This window comes from Cricetulus griseus, chromosome 8, assembly GCF_003668045.3.
Source record: "Cricetulus griseus strain 17A/GY chromosome 8, alternate assembly CriGri-PICRH-1.0, whole genome shotgun sequence".
Classification (NCBI taxonomy): domain Eukaryota; kingdom Metazoa; phylum Chordata; class Mammalia; order Rodentia; family Cricetidae; genus Cricetulus; species Cricetulus griseus.
This window is the reverse complement of record NC_048601.1, coordinates 95,160,702-95,186,871: the sequence shown is the minus strand read 5'-3', so window position 1 is coordinate 95,186,871 and position 26,170 is coordinate 95,160,702. Positions and strand designations below refer to the sequence as shown.

The 26,170-nt window shown below is 44.8% G+C and overlaps 1 protein-coding gene across 1 annotated transcript in view; it reads left to right on the top strand.

The window, feature by feature from the left end:
• Dpp6 (dipeptidyl peptidase like 6) overlaps positions 1 to 26,170 on the top strand; it is a 652,844-nt gene that overhangs the window by 328,625 nt on the left and 298,049 nt on the right. Inside the window, exon 3 of the mRNA XM_035448706.1 lies at positions 6,606 to 6,704. Within this exon, the coding sequence (XP_035304597.1) occupies positions 6,606 to 6,704 (99 nt within the window). The remainder of the gene's footprint in view (positions 1 to 6,605; positions 6,705 to 26,170) is intronic.

The following is a 26,170-nucleotide window of genomic DNA, read 5'->3' as shown; positions in this document are numbered from 1 at the left end:
CACCACCCTAATTACAAGGGATAGTCACTACATCTTGTGAGGACTTGAGTTTGGGCCCCAGATCCCACATGGAAAGGCCAAGTGGGGTGGCATGTGCTTATAATCCCTGAACTGGAGAGGTGGAGATAGGAGCTGGCTAGCCAGCATGGCCTAATCTGTGAGCTTCAGGCCATCAGGGCACATATTTCTATTTTTAAAGATTGCCTTTTGTTTTACATATATATATATATATATTGCGGAGGGTAAATGCTCATATGTGTAGGTGCCCACAGAAGAAGGCATCAGCTCCCTTGAAGCTGCAGTTACAGTGGTTATGAGCTGTGTAACTTGGGTGCTGGGAACCAAACTTAGATTCTTAGCAAGAATCTTAACTGCTGAGCCATCTCTCCAGCTCAAAGAGAGACTATTTCAAAGAAAAATGGATGGTGTTCTTGAGGGTGTCACCCAAAGTCACCCTCTAGTCTCCACATGCATACACACAAACATGTTTATACACATGAACACACACACACACACACACACACACACACACACACACACACACACACACACGGTGGGGTACAGGTCCAGTGATTTCTCAGTCTGAAGCGAGGTGCCGGTCTTCTGGCTGCCCCCTGCACTTCCCTCTATTGCAGAAGGTGGTGTGCCCTGGCGGCTGCATGGTTCATCAGTCTGATTCAGCTTGGGTGCTAGGAACTCAGCAGCCTTCCTTCATTTCAGATTCTGTTCCTTTGAGTTTCTGCGCAGTCAGTTCTTAAGGAGCTCTCAGTCTCCCACGTGTGCCCTGAGGCTGCAGTCCTCTGCACAGCAGGCTCCCCACAGGGCTTTTGTAGGCACCACAATCTCTGCCTGGCCTTGTGCAGATGGCGGGAGGATGCAGGGCCACACACAGGCTCTTCACAGGATATTCTGTGGGGGTGAATACTTTGGCCCCCTGCTCTTTCTTGCCTCTCAAGAGTGAATTCCTTAATTTCACATGTTTTAAAATCTGAAGAAGGGGAGGCTTTCCTCTGAAGAAGATGCAAACATACCAGCAAGCTTGTCATCATTAGATGTGGGATAGTTTCCATCCATGAAGAAGGGGTGGGGAGCTGGGGTTCTCTGTGGTTAAGACTCCATGCTAGCAAGCATGGAGACCCGAATTGGACCCCTTGTTCCTCCAGTGCTAGGCCGGTGGGGCAGACAGAGAAGGACTCTCGATGTCACAGGCCAGACAGCCCATCTCAAATGACAATACCCAGCTTCTGTAAGAGAGACCCTGCCTCAAAAATAAGTGAAAGAACAATAAAGTAACATGTTGAGCCTGGAGAGATGCTGAACAGTTAAGAACTCTGACTGCTCTTCTAGAGGACCCAAGTTCAGTTCCCAGCATTCACATGGCAGCTCACACCTGTCTGTAACACTAGTTCCAGGGCTTCTTCCGGCACCCCCACAAGTAGGGGGAAATCCTAGCCACACCCACTTGGGCTAGCTACAAGTAACACTAACCATGCCCACTTGGAGCTGGAGACACTTGGGCGTGGTCAGAGTGATGTAGGAAAGGTTTAAGAGTGGGGGACATGCATGTGGGAGCCCCTTCTTCTTCCCTTGCTCCCTGCCAACTGGCTAGGCTGATTGGTGTGAGTAGTGTTTTCCTAAACAAACTACCTTTATAATCCAGACCTGACTCCATATTACAATCCACTTTACCCACACAGACATACATGCAGGCAAAACACCAATCACATCAAATAAAAATAAATTATAAAATGAAAGAAAGGCATCTGGCTTTACATCTGGCCTCTGCATGCACATACATGGACGCGGGCACACACACACACACACACACACACACACACACACACAGAGAGAGAGAGGGGGGGAGAGGGAGGGAGGGAGAGAGAGAATGAAGTGTTATAGGTGGCTGTAGAGATAAACATAGATGTGTGATGCCTTTTGATGATTTTGGATTTCTTTTAAGAGCATAGAACCCACTTTGAATTTACAGTGATGGTTTTACAATTCTGAGACTGTATTGAACCCACTAAGCAGAGCCTTGGCAGAGTGAACTGACGTGGACTTTATTTTATTTTACTTTTAAATACAATAACTTTTTCTAATTAATACGTATTTCAATAAAGGGGTAAATAGTGAACACATACACACATATCTGTGTATGGTAAGATGAATTTATGGGTACTATGAAGATGCAACTCTTTAAAGGACAAAGGTCAATAAATAGATTTTTTAAGTTTTTATTTATTTCAAATATGTACTGAAGGGCTTGAAGAGGGGTTGGATACTTCTGATGTATTGAATTTAGAAGCTTTGTAAACAGTAAATGAGAATTTCTTGTTTTATGGGCATGTATAATACTGGAGGCTTAGTTACCAGTGTTTCTATTAGTGTGTCTGATTCTGCTACCATGCTGTTAGTTTTCATGGGTGGCTTTGAAGATGTGAAGTTATAGGGGAAGAAACTTTTAGGGTAAATTGTCATTTGTGTGGTGTTTATAAACCGTGGATATAACCATAAACAATATACTGCAGCAACACTAACACTCATTGAAATAAAATCAGCAAAAGCAATGGGGTGGATTGGAAGAACAAAGCTTTCTGCTTTCAGAAGAAATTGGTTGGGCATCTACAATGCGGGAGGTCCCTGAAAAGATGAAGTCACTGTCCCTTTATTAAAAAGGAAAAAGGCCAAGCTCATACAGAATAAAAGTATGAAGACAGTGAAGGATCCAATGCTAACTCTCCATAGAAGAAAAGATGGTGTGGCCATCATGATCCAGTCCAAAGGGTACATCCTGCAGAGCAGGTTTTCCTATAACCCTCTGCTGTCACTCACAGGAGGTGAGGTGTCTCAAGGTCATTCTCAATCCAACCATAGATTTTATATCCAGGGCTGGTACATTCCACAGCAATTCTGCAGAAAAGGATATTTTGTTGTGTTTTGACATCAGTTACACTGTGTGGCAGGAGAGAGTGCCCCTGGATCTCAGTTGTAGCCCTTCTGTCTACAGGGCTTCTGTGTGGGTATAAGATGCCATCTTCTTGGTTCTGAGCTGAGCTGGCCACTAGCTGGGAGAGAGGTTGGAAGCCCCCAGGTTCATGTTGTGTTTTGCCAAGTTCTCTCTGTCCTGGGGTCTCATCGCACACTGCCAACATTCTCTCCTTGTAGTAAGGACAAGGGAGGGTGAGCAGTGTCTGAGACAGGTGCCCCTGGGTGAAGGTTTGTACTTTAAATAGAGTCTATGGGAAGTACTGTTTCCCGCTTATGGCAGAGCCTGGTGCAGGATGCACAGGCAGACACACACTGGCAGAGCCAAGCAGGTGTCCTCAACTCTCACAGCATTGAATGAGGTCATCAGAATACCCGAGTATAAACAGGCATCTTCCTTGTTGCTGGCCTCTTCTTCCTCTTCCATCTCTCTACCTCCTCCTTTTTTTTCTGCCTCCCTCTTCTCCCCCTTTCTTCTTCTTCCTCCTCCTCTTATCTTTCTTTTGTTTGATTTTTGAAAGAAGTTTTTGTATGAATCTTTGAACTTACAGTCTTCCTGGCTGAGCTGCAGTTACAGATAGGAGCCACCACGCCTTTCGCCATGTTCTTCTGAAGTATTTGTAAGGACTTTGCTCTCCCAGAGAAGCCATTTGACTGAGCTCAACATGTGAGTCCCACTGCCTCTGTGGAGCCACCTTCTCCAGCCCATGTCTCCTTTGGGTTTGGAAACTGAGTCCTGGGCGGGGCCATCTGCCTGCTGCACACCTTTGAAGAAGTTCCATGATGTTTCAGTGGCCCCAGTTTCCTTCTCTTGGTGGCTCTTCTGCCTTATTCTGTGGGGATCATGAGAGGTACAGTGCCACTGACCCTTGAAGATTGTCCAGTAGTGGCCTTCCCTGGTCACAGGAAGAGAACATCACAGGCAGACTCTAGAGAAGACTGTCCCCACCCAAAATGGCCAGGAGGGGATGAGAGCAGAGTACATGCTGCAGATGCCACTGCCAAGCATGCCCTAGGGTGGTGGGAATTATTTCAAGTTTTTCAATCCCTACTAATGAAGATGTTCCCAACCTTGGCCTATTTGACGTCAATGTCCCAAAAACATCTTAGAAAAGGGAGTGTGACTGAGCAATTCACCTTAATACTAACCCTCATGTCTACATCACCCCAGAGCATGGGAGACCTGGTAACCAGCATGGCAAGTTGATTACAAGAACCATATACTTAATCTAGGATCAAGCTAAAGAGCTGAGAGAAAATTACTTTTCAATGAGCCCTGATTTTGCATAGGGAGAAATCCCAAGTGTCAAAGCTCCTAGCTACTTCTCTTGTCTACAGCTTGAGGCTCCAGGCACAGAGAGATTGTAGAGGGACACACACCGATGCATAGCTGCCCCAAGAAGCAGCAACATGAGCTCCTCCCACACCTGGAATGGAATGGTATCTTTGAAGGAAGTACCAGGTAGAAACCCATGGAATCCAAACACACATTTGTAACAGAGGGTGAGAATATCAGTGAAGAGGAGAGGCTGGGAGGTTGGTATAACAAGAGCCGATCCGTAGTCCGTAAGGTTAAGATACCTTTATTCAGATAAACACCAGCCAAACACAAGCCAGAGCGTGCCGGGGACTGCAAGGCAGGCAGGCCAGAGAGAAAGGGCTCCCATGTGCCTTACAGCCCCTTAAAGACCTATCACAAGTCATTCTGACCTCACCTTGACCACGCCCTGACAGGCGTCGTCAGGCACACCTGTAGCCAGCCCTTAGGAGGCGTGGTTACGGTGTCTCCCTACACCTTGTCCTAAGCTGGGTTCACTGTGAGAGGAGCTGGAATCACATCACCTGTTTAGGCAGCGGGGCCACATGAGACATGCTTGGGAGCCATGATCCAGACACTGTGTCCAAACCATCAACATCATTTGTAAAACCACACAGCCAAAAGTCTCCCACAACCCAGGACTCCTGTGTGACAGAAGCTGGGTCCCAATATAGTGGAATGTCAGCTTAACCCAAGGGAGGATTAAAGCCCAAGGAATTCAAGTCCAGAGGGAAAATGGGAAATATCATTTTAGATTTTGAAAAGAACTATAGATGTGGATAATAAGACAGAAAGTAAGGAAGACAAGCCACTGATCTTGGAAAAGCTAATCGGGAATATTAGGAATTAAAATACACTGGTTTACATTTAAGAACTTAAGAGCTGTGTGAAAGGGTCATTGGGCACATTGAAAAACAACAAAATCAAGGAGACAGGACTGAAGGAGTCAGGCAGATGTGCTCAAAGACATAGACGCCGTCAAGAGCTATGGACGTTGCCTGAGGGGCTATGGGGCCTGGGTAGAGCTTCAGAAGCTGAGGCATGAAGGACAGGCAGAGTGATACTGAATGAGGTAACTGTGATCATTTCTGATGGGAAGAGTCACTTATTCTTAGACTGTAGATACAACAGACTCTTGCCCCAGATTTGAAAAGGAAACCCACAAGAGAACATCATCTAACAGTTTCTAAGCATAATGAGAAGATCTATCTACCTTTGTCTTGAGCTGCTTCCTGCACATGCTGTCTGCTTTGCCAATAAACCCTGTCCTCAAAATACCAAACCTACTGGCAGTTCTTGCCTTGTAGCCCTTTCTAGTGTGAATGTTCTTTTGTTGCCAATATCTGGGCTAAACTATTCTTTCCTTAGGAAAGCCTTCCCAAATTCCTCCTTCAGTATTATTCCTATTGGCCATGAGGTAGACCTGGCAGCCTTGAGGCTGTTGCACTGTTGCTGCTGTGTTCTGGTTGCTTGCTTGAAGGTCTTGTCTCTTATTAAGTAAAACTAAGAGAAGTAACTTGGACAGCCTAGCCTTGAGTATTCCAACGGTTCACTCAGGCCTCCTGGAGATCCTTGTGTCTTTCTTAAGCAGAGCAATGGACTTTGTAGCTCTAATAGAGACAGTGTCTTCTGAGGGAGAGCTGAAATCCAGTACACATAAATAGGATAAAAGTTGGCAGATTGTCAAGCCTGATTGAGAGGGACCATTAACTGAGCATGTCCTCTCCAGGTGGATATTAGTTTACCGACTTCCTAAGTTTCTCCCAGGTGCTTCCAGTCAAGATGAGGAGGGCAGCCCTGGGAATCTATCTGCATACAAACATTTGGGGTGTCCATTGATCTGAACAAGAACTAACCCTTAACCCAAAGATGGCCAGAGACTGGTGACACTGAAGGATGTTTCCTGTGTCCTTCAACTCCTATCAACCAGCTTGTCTACACAGGACCATTGAACACTGTTCTGGACACGCATATCTTTTCTCTTGAGCATCCTTACCAGCCTTGAGACACATATTCACTTATGTGCCTAGGAAATGGGATTTGTGTGTGTGTGTGTGTGTGTGTGTGTGTGTGTGTGTGTGTGTGTGTGTTCAAATGTGCCCATGCATGTGTAGGGAATTTTACTGAACCATAATGGCTTTGTCATAATTTTAATAGTTTCAGTAAAGAACAGCAAGACTGGCTTTCATCCACTGTCCACAATCCGTAATTGTGTTTAACTGTTTCTGAATGGCTATCACAGTGTCTTATGTGGTCTTTTAACCACTGCAGTGTGTAACTGTTTCTGTCCTTTTCTCTCCAGCGGAAGATACTAGTCTGTCTCAAAAGAAGAAGGTGACTGTGGAAGATCTTTTCAGTGAAGACTTCAAAATCCATGATCCGGAGGCAAAGTGGATAAGCGGTAAGTCCATACATAATTCATAGGTCACCTGGGGGTGGGGGGTGGAGTCCCTCCCACCCCACACCCTCTCTGTCACCTTATGTACATGTGAGCTTGTCCTCTCCCTCCCCTGTGGCTGTGAAGCTCTGCAGGTCTGCTCTCTGTCTGTGACCGTCAGCACATTGTTTCATAAAAACATGTGACCCTGGGATAGCCTTTCCTTACTCTGCAGGCTGCCTCACAGACATCCCCATGGCCTCAGCTTTGTGAGAAATGGGTCTGTTGAGGACCCATCCTCCATCTGTCACCTCCCTCCTGGAGCCATTACTTCTCTCAGGGAGATGAAACACGTTGCTAAGCAACAGAGCCCATGGTGCTGCTCTGCTGAGCCTGCCTTCTCTATGATACTGGTCTTCTCTGCCTTAAGTTTGCTTTCACTCACCAGGGAACTAGCTGTGACCAAGTGCTAGGTCACGGCCAAATACAGCGATCTATGCAGATGCTGAGAAACATACCTTCCCTCTCAACTTTTACGTGAATCCAATCTCATTTTATAGTTTGGGGGACCTTTTTCTTAAACAACAAGACAAAACAGAACAAGATAGACATAGCAGCATCTTCCTAACTCTTGATGCTTAGGATGATGAATTTCATCTAAGGGGGTTGCAATCCATGTGCCTGCCTCCAGGCCCTCACTGGCAGGTGGTGTCTCTCCTGAGGTGTCCATGGTTGACCCCCAATTTTGTATCCTTTGCATTGTTCTGAGTGACATGGTACTCTTAGTCATTTGTTGCCCAACAGCCCTGGGAAAGCTTCCCATGCTTTGCCAACAACAACAAAATCAATTAGCGGTGCTCTCACCTTCTGGCTTTTCCTCTGAGCAGTGGTTTCTCTTTTGTCTGTACCCTGAATTTGGTATTAAGTTTCTGACCTTACGGTTAGCTTCATCCCTGAGAAGATCAAGAGATGGGTGTTGCAAAGTATGTATTTTGTAAAGTCTTCAGAGAAATGACAAGCGGAGTCCTGGGAGTGAATTTCACCTTCAGTGTTGAAGGTGCCTTAGCATTGTCCCCACTGTGTGTGTGTGTGTGTGTGTGTGTGTGTGTGTGTGTGTGTGTGTACTCATGTGCATGCATCAATGAGCACATGCACACATTTGTATTTTGACTCAGTGTTCTCAGTGTTGTGCAGGTCTGAGCACTCAGGCAATGCTCAAGGTCAGACCTTGAGAATAAGCAGTCTTGTTGTAAGCTCAAAGATACATTCTGGAGAGAAACATTGGTCCTAACTCAGTAGATGAAGAGAGATGGAATCCCACTTTCTCACTCCCCATGGTAAGGCATTTTGGAGACTGTGAGCAGTCTTAAATGGATGGCTAGGGTTTGTTAGATAAGAGAGAACAGACTCTGGGAAATGTAAGTCTAAAACATCAGCCTGTGCTAAACTGTGATGAGAAGAACCAAATGCAAGCTGAGAGACAATACCCAGAGATGAGAATGTAAAACAAATCCAAACAGGGGGACAGAAACAGATTCTGAGGATACATGGAAGGGTAGAAATAAGGGGTACCAGATCCAACTCTGGGGCTCAGATCACTGGAGGAGAACCTAGAAAGATTCCAGAAGTAGAGCTGGGCACTTTTTTATTAGGTTGTCATGGTTTCAGACAGCCTAGTCCTAAAGCAACAGTCTAAATGAAGTGAGGAGGGCTGTTAGTGGCTGTGGAAGAAGAGGGGGAAAAATAAAGGGAAGTGGAGGGGAGGGGATGGGAGGGGAGGGGGAGGGGAGGGAGGGGAGGGGAGGGGAGGGAGGGAGGGGAGGGGAGGGGGGAGAGGGGGGAGGGAGGGAGGAGGGGAGGGGAGGGAGGGGAGGGTGTGAGGCATGAAATGGAGGCACAGGTTTATAAGTTGCTGAACCCCAGGGCCATTTCTCTGAGCTGCCCTCCCACAGCTGTCAGCAGCATGTGCTGGAAACTTGTTCTGACAAAATGAGAGCCGCTGCCTAGAGCTGTGCTGACTGCAGCCAAGGGAAACCAGCCGCAGCGCCTGCCCAAAGATGGGAGTCATTTAAGCCTCCTCCTCTTCTTTTTCTTTCTCCCTCTTCCCCTTCTTTCTCCCTCTTCTCCCCTCCTTTCCCCCTTCTCCTGAGGGTAATCTTCTGGGTGTCTGGTATGCCTTAACCTCTCAGTAAGTACCTCAGTAAGTACTTATTAAGCCATTTGTTTCTCACAGATCCCACTAGTCCCATTTTCAGGTGTGTAAACTGAGGTCAGGGTGTTTAAATAGCTTAGCTCCTATCCCATATCAACCTCACTTTCTCTGGAGTTTACAAACTGCCACACCAGGTGGAACCCAGGTCTCCTGTCTCCAGGACATTTCTCTTGTGACCTCACAAGCTACCTTTTCTTATCTTAACCAATTTCTGGGTTGTGAATATTACAGAGTTGCTACCATCTTTTTAACTTCTCTGTTCTTGAAGAGAACAGGACAACCAAGAGTTGGAAGGAAATGGAGACTTTCTCTATTGAGGAGGAAGGAACTTTTTTTTTCTTTGTACACATCAATCACTGATGTTAACATGTGTCTTGGGCTTAACTTTGGGGCTCATGATCTAGAAGTGAGGCCCCGTTTTTATCATAAGGAAATGTGCTAGGTTGGCGTTATAAGACTATAGACTTCAATTGGTTCTTTTAAAATAAATTAATAGATGCATTGGTAATATAATAATTGCATAAGTGATTAAAATGTAATTGACAGTAAAATTGTAAAACCCTAAGCAAATCTCCATGGCCTCCAAACAGCCGTTCTGACTGTTAGAAGTTCATTCAGGTGTAGGGTTGGGGCTGGGCCAGTGTTGTGTGGTGTGGTACCATTATCCCAGCTGGGTGATGCTTTTATCTGTGAGTTAATTAGGACAGGGATTTCTAGTTACTTTGTTTCTTAAGCCTGCCTTCCCGGAAAGCTTGAAATCTTCTACAAACCTGAAACTTGTAGAATTTCCTTATGCCTTTGTTACAACAGAAGAAGAGCAGAAAGTAGCAAAGCTGACAAGGTCCCTGCTTCCTGGAGGTCCCTCCTGCCTGCTGCGTGGGGGAGGGGAACTTGACGGGGGGGGGGGGGGGGAGACTGGAGCAGCTAGGTCTTTCCACACACGTGCTCCATTGAGTAACTTCTCATATTTGTTACAGTAGCTGCACTGCCCTGTCAACCTTGGCAGACTGTCTTAGTCACTGCTCCATTGCTGTGAACACATGACCACAGCAACTCTTAGAAAGGAAAAGTATTTAACTGGGGACTTGTTTACAGTTTCAGAGGCCTAAGCCCATCATCGTCTTGGCAGAGAGCATGGCAGCATGCAGGCAAGTGCTGGAGAAGTAACTGAGAGCTACATCCTGATCCACAAGCAGAGAGATAGACAGGGAGACACTGACTGGGCTGGCAGGGGCATTAGGAACCTCAAAGCTGACCCCCAGTGACACTTCCTCCAACAAAGCCACACCCAATCCTTTTCAAGTAGCTCCTTTATGATGGCTAAGCATTCAAATATATGTGCCTAAGGGCCATTCTTATTGAAACTACCGTGGGGACCTTTTCTATGCTGTTCCAGGGTTCTGTGACATGGGACAACACTTTTGCCTATATTGAATCACCCCAGTGCTACTCTGCCTCAGCCTGAAGTGATGGGCAGTCTCAAACCTTCCCCCCTCCTCACCCCTCCATCCCTCATCCATCATCTTCAGCTGAAATGACTTAGGAGACGTTGCAACACTCTCCCCTCCCCCTGCCTGTGTTCACCCCTACTTCTAGCCACCAGTGACTCACCTCCTCTCCATATGACATCTAAAGGAATCACAGTGAATTTTCACGGGCTTGAGGAATAGCTATAGGGAACCTCTTCTTTCTCCCCTGAACATTTTTGAGCATGAGAATGTGCTGATCTTGAAATAAATGCAACCTCATTTCTGCCCCATTCCACGCCCTCATCTTGTCCATGTTCCTGCTAGGCTTCCACCTGGTCTCCTGTCTTCTGCAACCTGGGGCAGCTGTCTACCATGATTCCTTTCTTACTCCACTGCACCTGCCTTGGAGCCCACTCTGATTAGGCATCTACCCCAGGCTCCCAAACTTCCTCTTGTCAAGGTCACAGAGGACTCCAGGTTAGGGGATACAATGTCATTTCTTAGACGGATAGCACTGTGTGCTGGAGTGATTGGCCCTTCTCTGGGCAATATGACGTAGCCTCTGCCTTGTGGGTAGCTCTGGCTACCTCAGGCCTCTTGCTGGTAGCCTCTCTTCCTAGCACTCTCCATGATGGAAGTCCCAGGCCCCGGCACACTCTTGCTGTCAGTGTTCTGTCCTCTCCTAAATGCACATCTCCAGACCAAAGCCTTCCTCAGATGTCTCATGTGCCTGGAAGACTTTACAAATTTAATCTTAACACACCTCCAAATCTGAGGTCCTGATCCCATCCAAAATCATAAACACAAAGAAAACAAATCTGTGCCCCCAGCTCCTAGTGTGGGCTGATGGGAAACCCATCTGAGACTCCCATAAATACCCACGTGCTGCTTAATTGGCAAACAGTCCCTTTCTAAGCCTGGCTGGGATTGATGTTAATTCCAAAATGAGGGTATTGGGTTTTTACAAGGACTCCACCTCCCACCTTGTCATTTTCAATTCTTTGTTTGTTCAAGACAGAATTTCCTAATACCCAGGCTTGACTCCAACTGCCTATGTGGTAAGATAGCTGTGCCTGGTGCAGACTTTCTTCTGGTCACCCTCATTTTCTTGAATCCTGCCACTTGTCGGCAGAGAGCCCTCTGTGTCTCGGGACACAGAGCTGGAGAGACTGGAAAATTGGAGAAAATTACCTTCTTTGAATGTAGGAAAGATCAGCTGGCTGGTTGATGCTGGAAAAGTATATGTTTGAGGAGATAAAATTGGCCTTGGTGCTCAGGGCTCAAAGCAATTTGATTTCCAAATGTGTTTTAGCCTCTCCATGTTGTTCTGAAAAACCAGATGGGTTTTTTAAAATAAAGCTTGAGGGGTTCAGTAAGAGGGGAATTCACACTTAAAATGGTTTGTGTTTTTCCACTGCATTTGGGAGACCACTATTTTCAATCAGAACCAGAAACCTTAGAGTGGGAGAGAGTGAAGACATATCCTGGGCATCACTGGCTGCAGCACCCTTGCCTGTGGGCATAGTGACTACAGGAAAGTACCCAAGAAGGATGGGGTCAACAGAGCAAACCTGTTTCTCACTGTCTCTATTAGTTCCAAAATCCCTGACCAAGGCAAGGCAAGTTCAAGGTACAGCCCACCATACCTGGGATGGTGTGAGAGCGAGAGAGTGCAGCCATTGGTCACATTGCATCTGCAGGGTGAGGGCAAGACAGTGTGGCCATTGGTCACATTGCATTTGTAGTCAGGAAGCAAAGAGGTGAACATCTGTCATCAAGGTTTCTATTGCTGTATAAAACAGCATGGCCAAAAGCAACTTGAGGAAGAAAGGGCTTATTTCACTTGAACTTCCACATCAGTCCATCACTGAGAGAAGCCAGGGCAGGATCCTGGAGGCAGGAACTGAAGCAGCAACATGGAGGAATGCAGCTTACCAGCTTGCTCTGAGACTCACTCAGCCTGCTTCTTCGTACACCCAGAACCAGCTGCTCAGAGGTGTCTCCCCCCACGTCACTCATGAATCAAGAAACTGCCCTACTGGCCAATCTAATGGAGGCATTTTCTCAGTTGAGGTTCCCTCTTTGAATATGACCCCAGTTTGTGTCAATCTAACAAAAACCTACCCAGGTGCTTAGTTGCATTTCTCTTTCTATTCAGTCTGGAACACCAGCCCAGTGAGCGGAACTGTGTCATCCACAGTTAAAGCAGGTCTTCCTGCCTCGATGAACCCAGTCTAGATCATCACACGGAGATATGCAGATATGCAAATATATACAGATATAATGCATATCCTAAGTTAGTCTAGATCCTGACAAGGTGATAGTCTGTATTAACCATCTTACTGCCCAGAGAGTGGATGGGCATGTTGGGCCTGATAGGAGGGGTCACCTGAAGTCATTGCACGCAGTGAACACTGAAGCACACCTCTGTGCCAAATGGCAGGTCTGAGTTGTAAACACTATGTGATTGCAATGTATGTTTATGCAGACAACAGTTGACTGCCTTTCTCTTCCATTGTCTTCCTCTAGATAGCACCTTTCCTCTGGAGCAGACAGCCTTGCTGTTCCAGCCTCAGGAAGCCAATTATTCCTCTGGTGGCAGATGCGGTCATGCCCGACCACACCTATGCCCCCTCAAAGCCAGCCTGTTGGCACTGTTCAGCCCCCCTCCCCTGATGTAGCCCCCACAGTTTTATATCTGAGGTAAAACCTCAATCTGCTCACCCTTCTCCAAACCTTCCTGTGGTATCTCCCATGCTTCCCATGGGAAGAACGTAGAAGGCAGTAACGTTTGGTGTCGGAGGCAACACAAATAGCTACAGTTGCTATCTTACATATATCCATGACTTCGCTCTCTCTGATTCAATCTTCACTAAATGCAGATGGGCAGGGACTTGAGTTGCATATCAGTTACGTTACAATCCATAACGGTAGAAAAATTACAGTTATGAAGTAGCAACAAAATAATTTTATGGTTGTAGACACCACACCATGAGGAACTGTATTAAAGAGTCTCAGCGTTGGGGAGGCTGAGAACCCAGTGCTTTAGAAGCTAGAAGAATGGGAATCAAAGATGTTAAGTGTGCTTTGTGTGATGGCCCGTGACTATAGCCTCAGCACTCAAGAGGATGGGTGGCAGTTTGAGGCTAGCCTGAGCTACAGAAGAAGAAGCTGTCTCAAAGAACCTGAGTCGGTGCAGGAGGGGTAGAAGGGTGATCAGGATGTAAAATAAATGAAAAAGTTTTAATTAATAACAAGAACCTGTCTCAAAAAAAAAAAGAGAGAGAGAGCTCCTTTTTTTCAGACTTATCCAGATGGCTTTGAGAGACCTGGGCTCTCCTGCCTCAGTGTATCTTCCTGGGTTTCCTTTCTTTTCCCCTCACACTGCCACTTCCTCCCTGCAGCGTGGCCTCTTGCAGTTCACCCGATGGACCACCATCCCACCTCTTCCACAGCTTCTGGCTTTTACTTCTATCTCTGAAGTCTGAAAATGTATTGAATCAGCATTTGTCTTTATGAATTCCCATTCATTCCCTCTGGCTTGACCTCAAAGAAATTCTTTCTAGATTTTCCAGATTAGCGTTTATTGCAAAGGCCACCTGTGTCTTCCCTTCTGTGGCAGCTAGAAGGAAAACTAAATAAGGAAGTGACCGCCTGAGCTCTTGGACACCACTCTTGTTGGCTTCCCAAAGTGCTCACAGTCTGCTGCCACACCCTAACAACGGCTTGTAGGGTCCATGGTAACCCTCACTGTTAGCGTTTACTGCCTCAATTAAATTATCCGATGTAGACCTTAACTACAGCAACCTGCTGGAGCCTAATTAATTATCATTGACATCTTCCCAAATATGGATCACCTTCTTGATTAATAAGAGTCTCTTGATCTCTCTGTAATTAAGCATAACCCCCTGGGGGGCTGTGTGTCTTCTACCTGCACCTACATTCATGGTCAGGTGACTATTTCCATCTCTTACCTTCATACTTATCTTCTGCAGAGTCTTGAATACATTACAGTAATTATATTTCACTTTTAGGTCAGACTTCCTGGCCTGTAATAAAGCCTTAATAAGTATTAATTGATTGACTGAGTCGGCAAGTGAGAAGCTGCATATGTTTTTGTTTTGTTTCCTGTTGCTGTAATAAAATATCCCAACAAAAGCAACCTAGGGGAGAAAAAGATCATTTACTCATAGTTCCAGGGTACAACCCATCATTGCAGGGAAGCCACAATAGTAAAAGCTTGAGAGAAATGGTTATAGTATATCAAGAGTCAAGAGCAGAAACCAATAAATTTGTACATGCCACTGCTTGGTTCACTTTTCCACTGTCTGGGGAATGGTGCCACCCACAGTTGGCGGATCTTTCTGCTTCAACTAGCATAATCAGCGTAATCCCCCCAAAGACAGGCTCATAGTACAACATGATCTAGACTATTCCTCAATAAGACTCCATGCCCAGGGATTCTAGAATGTGCCAAGTAGACAGTTAAAACTAACCATCATAGAATCCATGGAAGGGTTCATGGGTAACTACATTCTAGATGATTGAGTACTAACTTCTTTAGTCCTTATGTTTGGCCCTTTAAGAAATTCTTCATACATGTCTAATTTCAGATATGTATCTGATCCTATTGCCTTGGTTCAACCAGCAGTCTCTTCTGTACCTGCCCTGGGTTATTGCTAACCCTCTCTCTCCTGAGCACTACAATACTAACACTTGGGAGGTGAGAACAGAGGCACTATAGTTGAAGGCCAATTTGAAACATGTCTGAAAGGGGCAGGGCTGATGGCTGGAGTCACGTATCTCTATGATTTCTACCCTTTCTAGGGGATGAACCAGCAAGTCAATTATTTTTCTTAACTTCTCTCAGCTCGAATTGTTAGGAGCAGTTTTCATCTAGTGATTGAAATAACAAATCTGCTATGGTTTGAATATGTGTCCCAGAGGTCCATGTGTTAAAGATTTGGAAACCAGCCCTTGCTACTATTGGAAGCTTGCGGGGCCTTTAAGAGGTGGGGCTTGGGGCTTTAAGAAGGTGCTGAATCTTGCTGAAACTTGATAAGCCATGCTTTGTTGATATCCGAGGGAGGCCTGCCCATTTCTGAACAGGAAGAGTGAGGAGTAGATGGGGGGGCAGAAAGGCTTTGGGGGGGATGGGAGGAGAGGAGGGAGAGAAAACTGCAGTTAGGGTGTAAAAGAAAGAAAGGTAGGAAAGAAGGAAGGAAGGGAGGGAGGAAGGAAGGAAGGAAGGAAGGAAGGAAGGAAGGAAGGAAGGAAGGAAGGAAGGAAATGGAGGAAAAAAAGAAGTAGGGCTTGGGGCTGGAGAGATGGCTCAGTAGTTAAAATCACTTACTTCTCCTTTAGAGATCTGAAACTCAGTTTCTAGCACCGGCATGGGCAGTTCACAGCTGCCTTTAACTTCATCTTGAGGGGATCTGTGCCCTCTTCCGGAGTCTAACCACACCCTCCCTCACATGCTCACACAGCTCCCCACACCCTCACTCACACACAAATACCTCCCCTACCCCCCCCCCACACACACACACAAATAAACGTATAAGCTACATCTTAAAAGGAGTGAAACGCTGTGGGAAAGGTCACGCCCCTGAGGGCGACAGTTGAGCCTCTGCCCCTCACTCTTTCTGTCTTTCCGTGTTTTTCCTGTGGGGTGACCAGTTTTCTCCTCCGCACAGTTCAACACTGACAGTGACCCATCCTGCAGCAGACACAGAGTTCTAAAAGCTATGGACCGAAACATTCGGTAAACTTGGATGAGTTTGGCTTTTTTTTCCCCCAATTTTTGTTTTCATTTATCTTGTTTGTTTTTGTCATGTGACTGTGTGGCTGAATGCCACATGTGTGCAGTGTTGACGCAAGCAGGAAGCAGCCATCAGATCCCTTGCAACTGGAGTTACAGGCAATTGTGGGCTGGCTGCCAGTGGTTAGTGAGAACTGAGCTCAGTGCTCTGAAAGAGCTGTTAGTGTTCTTAGTAACTCAGCTGTTCCTCAGCCCTGGCTTTTTTTTTTTTTTTTTTTTTTTTTTTTTTTTTTTTTTGATACCCTGTGGGTATAGCTATGCTAACTTGAGGGACTGATAAGTTCTAAATAAAGATTCTTTACTAATATACTATTTCACTAATCCTTTGAGAATTTCATACGTGCACACAATTTATTTTGGTCACATTGACCCCTCCCCCCTCCCAGTCTTACATCTTCTTTTTACTCTCAAATTTTCCAATTTGTGCTGCCCATGGTTGACCTACCAAGGGCCACACCCTTACAGAAAACTGATTCCCTTTCCCTAGCAACTATCAACTGTCAATAGCATCACAGCTAGGAGCCAAGTCAAGAATTGTATATGGGCCCCACCCCTTCTCTGCCTTGCATTCACTACTGCACACACAGTCTGAAGGGCTGATAGCTGGAAATCAGGAATGTATCCTCAGAACTCAGCTTCATCTACTGAAGACTGAGTTTAACGTGGCTGGGAGGAGTGTGACTACACTGTAAATCTCTGTAATGTGCCTGTGATAAGAGCCTGTCACATACCCAAGAGAGGGTGGGAAGCTCTCCTCAGAACTGAGATGCACCCTTAGTTTAGTTCAGAGGCTAACTTGAAGTGGAATGCAATACAGTATTTTAAGGGATATCTTTTCCCCAAAATTTCTTCTCAGTGACTTCAAACGTTGAAATTAAGATTTTACTAAATAAGAAAATGATGTTTATCCTTAAAGCAAAGCATGTGGTTTAAAACATAAACTTAATGGGGGCTTGAGAAATGGCTCAGTGGTTAAAAGTGCTTGCTGCTCTTACAGAGGACCTGAATTTCATTCCCAGCACCCAGTTTAGGCAGTTCAAAACCACCTGTAACTTCAGCTCCAGGGGATCTTTTGCCCTTTCCTGGTCTCTATTGGACACACACACACACACACACACACACACACACACACACACACACTGACATACATGCATCCATGTCACATAAGTAAAAATAGAAGTCTTTTTTTGTAACTTAATGTTGGGTTAAGATCTCAAAATAAGTCAGGATAAACAAGGTAAAAACAAAAACACAAATAGATTGAAAATAAAATTAGAGCCTGCTGTTTCACTGGCCAGTGAACATTAGGAACAATGGCCACATTAGCATCCCCTGGAGCCCTTCTTTAAGCTATTAAAAGCCTTTCTTCCTAATTACCCAGATCCCAAGACAGTGCTTAAGAGAAAACACTAGGTAGGAAAAGCTGGAAGTTTCAATTTCACTTTGACTCTCAAGAGTCTGTTTTCCCTTTGATTTCCTTGTCTTCTTCAGTCTTCACCTCCTGGATCCTTTGAATGGAAACGACAGGAAGAGGAAAAGATCACCAGTAAGACCATATTCTCATCCACCCTACTATGTAATGAAAGGATGGGGCAAGGATGCGAGGTGTCATTTGTATGAAATGACTCAAATTTCAAATGAGCACCTTGAGTATGGTGATTTAATATTCTTCTAGGCATGGAGGAATTCACACAAAAGAAGGTCAGAAGTGAGGACCTCTGAACAGAACCTGGCAAGCTCCTCTTCTCATCTGCATGTTAAAAAACATTCCTCTGGTTGAGCGTTGGTGGCACAAGCCTTTAAGCCCAGCATTAGGGAGACAGAGGCAGTCAGATCTCAGTGAGTTCGAGACCAGCCTGGTCTACAAGAGCTAGTTCCAGGACAGACTCCAAAGCCACAGAGAAACCCTGTCTCAGGAAAACAAAAACAACAACAACAAAAAAAAACAAAATAACAACAACAACAAAAAAAAAACATTCCTTTGGTGCATGTTCTTGTGGCCCCCCCTCCCAGTTAATAACCCCCTCTCTTTGACCTGCTTTCATGGATCCATCACAGTACCTAGGGAGACAGAGTTCTCCATTGTTCTAGCCATATAAAACAACGTAAGCAGCTAAAACCATACCCTTTTGTTTGCTTCATAAATATTCAGGCTCTACCTGCTGGGTGTGAGACATGGGACTCTGGTTTGTTGAATGATTTGTATTGGCAAAGAAATTCAAAACATGGTCAGTGCCCTGAAGGCACAACATGCGGCATGTTTTAAATTGCTTTGTGTCAAAGGCACTGGTTTATCGTCATTTGTTTGGTCATATCGGGACTGTCTCTGTAATATGACATACAGTGCCTGGTACATATTAATGACATGAATGAACATATAGAGTTGGCTTTTTGTCTGGGAATCATTTGCCAAGTCAGTGCAGAAGTAAGGTAGTAGTATGTCCTAGTCCCCTTTCTGTTGCTGTGATGGAAACACTCTGACCAAAAGCAACTTAGGGAAGAAAAGGGTTAATTTCATCTACTACTCCTGGATCACACTTCGTAATTGAGGGAAGTCAAAGCAGGACCTCAAGGCAGAAACTGTGGAGAAACACTGCTTGCTGGTTCACTCTTATACAGCCCAGGTCTACCTTCCTAGGGATGGTGCTGCCCTTAGTGGACTAAGCCTCCCCTATCAATCATCAATCAAGACAATCCCCCACAGACACGGCTACAGGCCAGTCTGATCTGGGCAATTTCTCACTTAAGGTTCTCTCCTCTCAGACTCTAGGATATGTCAGGCTTACAATAAAAGCTCCAGAACAAAGTAAAAAAATTCCACAACTTCAACATGAAGAATATATGTTTTAAAAAAGAAAAACAAATAAAAATGAAAGAGGAGAATGAGACAGGTGGATTACATGTACCTGAAGTATATGTTGATCTCATAGGAGCTTCAGAGGATTTAAACACCTGGGTGCCCTCAGATATTCAAAGAAGGCTCCCCACTCCACACCTCACTTCTCTTGTTCTCTCTGGCCTGGGGTTTGCTCACCCTATCCTCCCCTTCATCCTCCAACTCCCAACTGAGGACGATGCCACAACAGTGATTAGGTATACCAAAGCCCATTCTTTTTTTTTTTTTTCAACTTTTTTATTTGAATTAGAAACAGGATTGATTTACATAACAATCCCAGTTCCCTTCTCCCAACAGTCCTCCCCTACCACCACCCCTCCAACTAAAATCCTATCACATGTCTTTTCTGCTCCCCCTGGATAGTGAGGCCTTCTATAGGGTGTCATCAGTGTCTATCGTATCCTTTGGGATAGGGCCTAGGCCCACCCCCGTGTGTCTTGGCTCAGGGAGTATCCCTCTATGTGGAATGGGCTCCCAAAGTCCACACCTATGCTAGGGATAAGTACTGAACTTCTACAGGAGGTCCTGTAGATTTCCGAGGTTTCCTCACTGAAACCCATGTTCCTGGGGTCTGGATCAGTTCTATGCTAGTATTCCAGCTATCAGTCTGGGGAGCAAGAGTTCCCCAATGTTCAGGTCAGCTGTTTCTGTGGGTTTCACCAGACTGGTCTGGACCCCTGTGCTCTTCACTTGTCCTTCTCTGAATCTGGGTTTCAGTTCAGTTCGGTGATTAGTTGTGGGTGTGTCTGCTTCTACTTCCACCAGCTGCTGGATGAAGGCTATAGGATGGCATATAAGTCAGTCATCAATCTCATTATCAGGGGAGAGCATTTAAGGTAGCCTCTCCTCTGTTGCTTAAATTGTTAGCTGGTGTCATCTTTGTAGATCTCCAGACATTTCCCTAGTGCCCGATTTCTCTTTAAACCTATAATGTCTCCCTCTATTATGACATCTCCATTCTTGTTATCTTCTATTCTTCCCCTGACTCAACCTTTCTGCTCCCTCATGTCCTCTGTGTCCCTCCTCTTCTCCCCTTCTCATTCTCCTAGCTCCCTCCCCCCTCTTCCCCTGCTCCCACTTTGCTCAGCAGATCTTGTCCCTTTCCCCTTCTCCAGGGGTCCTCCTTGTTTATTAGTTTCTTTGGCAGTGTGAATTGTAAGCTGGGAATCCTTTACTCTATGTCTAAAATCCGCATATGAATGAGTACATACCATGTTTGTCTTTTTGTGATTGGGTTACCTTGCTCAGAATGGTTTCTCCTAGTTCCATCCATTTTCCTGAAAATTTCAAGATTCCATTGTTTTTTTTCCACTGAGTAGTACTCCATTGTTTAAAAGTACCACATTTTCTCTATCCTTTCTTCGGTTGAGGGGCATCTAGGATGCTTCCAGTTTCTGGCTATTACAAATAGTGCTGCTATGAACATCATTGAACAGATGTCCTTGTTGTATGAATGTGCTTCTTTTGGGTATATGCCTAAGAGTGGAATTGCTGGATCTTGTGGTAGACTGATTCCCATTTTCTTGAGGAGTCACCATACTGATTTGCAAAGTGGCACTCCCACCAGCAGTGGAGAAGTGTTCCTCTTTCTCCACATCCTCTCCAGCATGAACTGTCATTGGTATTTTTTATTTTGGCCATTCTGACAGGAGTAAGATGGGTATCTCAGAGTTGTTTTGATTTGCATTTCCCTGATGGCTAAGAATGTTGAACACTTTCTTATGTGTCTTTCAGCCATTTTAGATTCCTCTATTGAGAATTGTATATTTAGTTCTGTACCCCACTTTTTAATTGGATTGTTTGGGTTTTGGAGACTAGCTTCTTGAGTTCTTTGTATATTTTGGAAATCATCCCTCAATCCAATTCCTCTAAAATCAGGAACAAGACAAGGCTGTTCACTCTCTCCATACATCTTCAATATTGTCCTTGAAGTTGTAGTTAGAGCAATAAGACAACAAAAGGAGATCAAGGGAATACAAATCGAAAAGGAAGAAGTCAAACTCGCACTATTTGCAGATGATATGATAGTCTACATTAGTGACCCGAAAAACTCTACCAGGGAACTCCTACAGCTGATAAACACCTTCAGCAAAGTGGCAGGATACAAGATTAACTCAAAAAAAAAATCTGTAGCCCTACTATATACCAATGACACATTGGTGGAGAAAGAAATCAGAGAAACATCACCCTTTACAATTGCCACAAACAACATAAAATACCTTGGGGTAACACTAACCAAAAATGTGAAAGACCTGTACCGTAAGAATTTTGAGTCTCTAAAGAAAGAAATTAAAGAAGATACCAGAAAATGGAAAGATCTCCCATGCTCTTAGACAGGTAGAATCAACATAGTAAAAATGGCAATCTTGCCAAAAGCAATCTACAGATTCAATGCAATCCCCATCAAAATCCCAACACAATTCTTCACAGACCTTGAAAGAACAATTCTCAACTTTATATGGAGAAACAAAAGACTCAGGATAGCCAAAAGAACCCTGTACAATAAAGGAACTTCTGGAGGCTTCACCATCCCTAACTTTAAGCTCTATTACAGAGCTATAGTCCTGAAAACAGCTTGGTATTGGCACAAAAATAGACAGGTAGACCAATGGAATAGAGTTGACAACGCTGATATTAACCCACACACCTACAAACACCTGATTTTTGATAAACAATCCAAATTTATAAGCTGGAACAAAGCGAACATCTTCAACAAATGGTGCTGGCATAACTGGTTGTGGACATGTAGAAGACTACAGATAGACCCAAGCCTATCGCCATGCACAAAACTTAAGTTAAAATGGATCAAAGACCTCAACATAAATCCAGCTACACTGAACCTATTAGAAGACAAAGTGGGAAATACCCTTGAATTAATTGGTACAGGAGACTGCTTCCTGAACATTACACCAGTAGCAAAGACACTGAGGTCAACAATTGATAAATGGGACCTCCTGAAACTAAGAAGTTTCTGTAAGGCAAAGGAGACAGTCACCAAGACAAAACGGCAGCCCACAGACTGGGAAAAGGTATTCACCAAAGCCCATTCTTTCTGGCTAGTGGCCCCTCTGGTCCTCACATGAACTGACTGAAACTTCAAAATGCCTCTGAGCCTCCATGCGGTTCATGGCTGACTTTGTAACATGACTTCCAGTGTGCCTGCCTCCGAAATCACAATGTGGAACCCACATCACTGCACAGGAGGGTGGTTCCTCAGTTCAGAGGAAGTTCTCATTCTTGCAGCTTTTCCCTCTGCATCTAAGGATGTTTTCTGAAGATCAGCTGTGAGGTCACAGTTAAGGACTGAAACCCACGCATCTCTGTGATATGACCCAGAAGAGAAACTCAAGACAGTAACACCCTGGGAGCTTTCCTACCCATTGCCCTAACCAAGACTCATTGGCCCCCATCTACAGCTTAAACTAGGACCACCTCAGAAAACTGTGTTTGTGTGTGTGTGTGTGTGTGTGTGTGTGTGTGTGTGTGTGTGTGTGTGTTATAAGTCCATTAGCAACAAAAGAGGCACAGAGCTGATATGGGACCAATCACAACTGGCACTCCTCTGGGGTGACTTCACCTGCCTGTGGCAGGAGCCGTGCATATGACAGACAAGGTCTCCTCCATGCTTACACTGCAACAAGACCCCTGAGTGCCCACATGTCAAGATGGCTTTAGGTGTGAACTGTGAGGGACACGACAGGTGGGCAGATGATGATGTGAGCCTGAGCCTCTGTCCCTGCTTATTATCAGTAAGCCCAGACCTGTAACTTCCAATGCTTCAGCTACTTGGAGACCACAGGCAGGTGCAACCTGGGACAGCCTCAAAGAAAATTTTATTTAACTTAATATGAGCAATTGAAACTTAATGGTACATGATTGCATTGAAGCACACAGTCTACAGAACTGAAATATTTGGATTTATTTTATTCTAAAATGGGATTGCCTTTGTCTTTGTCCTGAGTTTCTAGAGAGACCAAATCACTACAGTAAAGCAGGAGGGTGTTTCTAGACTTGCCTCAAGTTGCTCATTTATATTGAATTGCTTGTTACTTGGATTTCTTTCTTCAATATAATTTTATTCTTGAAGAAATTCATATGTGTGTATAGTATATTTTGATCATGTTTACCCCCGCTATTCCCTCTAATCCTTCCCAGGTCCACCCCACCTCCCTATTCCTCCTCACTTTGTCTCCTATTTTTTGTATCCCAATGAATGTAGTTTGCTCTGATCGCTTGGCTTTCTTGAGCTATACAATGTATTAGAGTGCATTTTTAGATTTGGATTTTTTATGTGTATTATGTATATGTATGAATACTTGCATGTATGCCTTTGCACCACATGTGTGTAGGTACATGTGGAGGCCAAAAGAGCATGTTGGATCCCTGGAACTGGAGTTGCAATCAGTTGTGAGCTAGCTGTTGTCAGTGCTGGAAATTGAACCTGGGTCCTCTGGAAGACCACTGAACTGCTGGGCCATCTCTACAGCTCCATGTTATAGGGTTTTTTCTTTTGTTTTTTTTTTTTTTTTTAAGAATTGAAGAGCAGAGAATAAATTCTGTTTTGGGAGTCATATGTAGACCAGGATATAATTCTTAATCCCTGTGTGTAGATGCGAGCAGGGGTTTGCTCCTGGCTTTTGTGTCATAATCTGCTTTTTCCAGCGTGACACTACCAGACTTATTCAGAGAATTCTGTAAGGTGAGATAAGGCTAGAAGCCATGAAGGCTATCTGACAGGTCATTGTGTTACCCACACAAAAAGAGTAAATCCTATGACTTTAGTGAAAGACACACTGTTTATAACCTTTAGGAGTTCAGTATTAGCAACAAACTTACATAGTGACACATCACTTGACACTCAGGGTCATCACATCTGAAAGAGAGGTTCTCTTATCAGATTATTTTACAATAATTGTCCCAAGAAGATGGGCAAATGGCCACCTTGTAAATTGTGTTGATGCCTTGTTAACAAGACTCTTTCAGAGGGAAGAAGGAAGCCAGACTATTTGCAGAGGGATTCTGAGCCCAGGTTCTCTTTTCATCCTGCCTCCTCCAAGCCAGTCAGCTCTGTCCATGCATGCTCACACTCATCCATCAGCAACAAGAGTAATGGTGAAAAAATGATGAGACAGAGATGTAGTGGCATCTTGTTCCTGGCAGCACCAAGATATTCCTGAGAGTATGATGGGTACCAATGGCACTCTGTATGGAGTCTGTTCTCTTCTTGGCATTACTGGCCTTTTGGGCAAAGAACTGCCCTTGCCTCGACCACTGACATTGGACAAGCTGTCCTAGTTAGACAAGCATGAGATAAAGAGACTGCAGAACATTGCCAAGTCAGGGTAGGGAAGTCTTTCAAATTTTCCTGCTTCTGATTGGCCTGTCAGATACTCTAGGCCTTAGCCAAAGTTGGTTACCCTGACATTACTGTGAGACATTGAATGACTGTCCAGGTAGCCTGCTGTTTTTGTCATTTCTTTCACCTTCAGGAAGTCACCCACTTGCACTTCCTGCTTACCCTAGTAATTTTCCTTCTCAGGTCTTTGATGAGGTGTCAACCTCACAGCTAATACCCTCTCTTATCTTAGCTAGAGGGTATTATGTACAAGACTTAGATTTTCCAGAATAGGGCAGTTATTAGAATAATCTCTATTATATGTCGTTACCCTGCGACTGGACATGTAGTATATGTTTCTTGCTTAATGTTGCTCTTGCTGGTTGTAGGTCTAAATTTGTACAGGTTTTTTACCTTTCTTTCTCCTGGACTATATTTGATATTTGTTATCCTTGTACATAGTTTTGTATCAGGCTTAAAACCCTCTTAATTAGACAAAAAGGGGAAATGTAGTGGCATCTTGTACCACCAGTGGATTTGCAGTGGTGGCCGAATCCTAGGGTCATGGCTTCAAGTGTGCAGACGTGACCCCTTATAAGGAAGAAGGGGGCACTCTCTATCTATCTATCTATCTATCTATCTATCTATCTATCTATCTATCTGTCTGTCTGTCTGTCTATTCATCTATTTATCTATTTATTTGTGGTGGGAGCATCAGGAAGGGCAGAGACTGAATCTTCAGGAGTGGAAAGACCACAGCAGTCATTAATCTTCAGTGTGTGAGTGCTCCCCTATTAGAAGAGCATTCACTATTGATACCTGTTAATCATTTATCGGGGTTTTGTGTGCTCCTTTAAACATGTCTCACAGAGGCCTCCCTCGGGCCCTTCAGACTGGGGAGAAGTTCTCTCACTATGTCAACATAATGAACCATGAGTGCATCCCCAGACAGTGAAGTGAGAGTTCAAAGAAAGGGCAGCTTATCCCCTGCCTAGAGAGTCCCATGGAGGTGACATTTGCATCAAAGTGATATTTGAACATAGCTTGCCAAGGGAAAATGGTTGGTGGCTTAAGTAGGAGAGAGTAACTTCTTATGTTGAAATCAAACAAGACTCAAACACTTGCAGCTTGTGGGAAACTGATCAGCACCTTGGTTTGGTTTTAAGGCTGCAACATTTGAGAGATGGGCATAAACAAGATCTCCACGTGACAGGGCATCAGATCTTGAAGTCCTTATTTAGGCTGAGTCTCCTGTGCAGCAGGGCTCTGGTGATCTCTGAGTGTGTGACCTGCCTGCTTCTTTCTTTGGGTGGCAAGGATGGACAGTCAGTCAATAAGAGCTGTGTTGGGGTTTGAATGTTAAACTCACCCACTGGCTTTTGTACTTGAAATTTTAATCTCCAGCTGTTGTCGAACTTAGAGGAAGCTTTAAGAGGCGGAAGTTTTCCTGGTAGGAGTGACTCCCTTCAAACTAGCCTTGGGGTTTGATAGCTCAGTTCCACTTCCTGCCTGTTTTCTGCTTCCTGGTTGTGGATGCCATACGGCCAGCTGCCTCATGCCCCTGCTTCCATGTGTTTCCCAGCCATGATGAACTGCAGCTCTTCCAGCTGAGCCAAAATGAATCCTTCCCACTTGAGCTGCTTCTTGCCAAGTCACAGTAGAGGGAAAGGCAGCTAATACAAGCTGGGAAAGAACATGTTGCCACAGATTTCTGTTTCCTGGCAAATGCTCCGAGGCTACCTCTATGCAAACAGAATGCT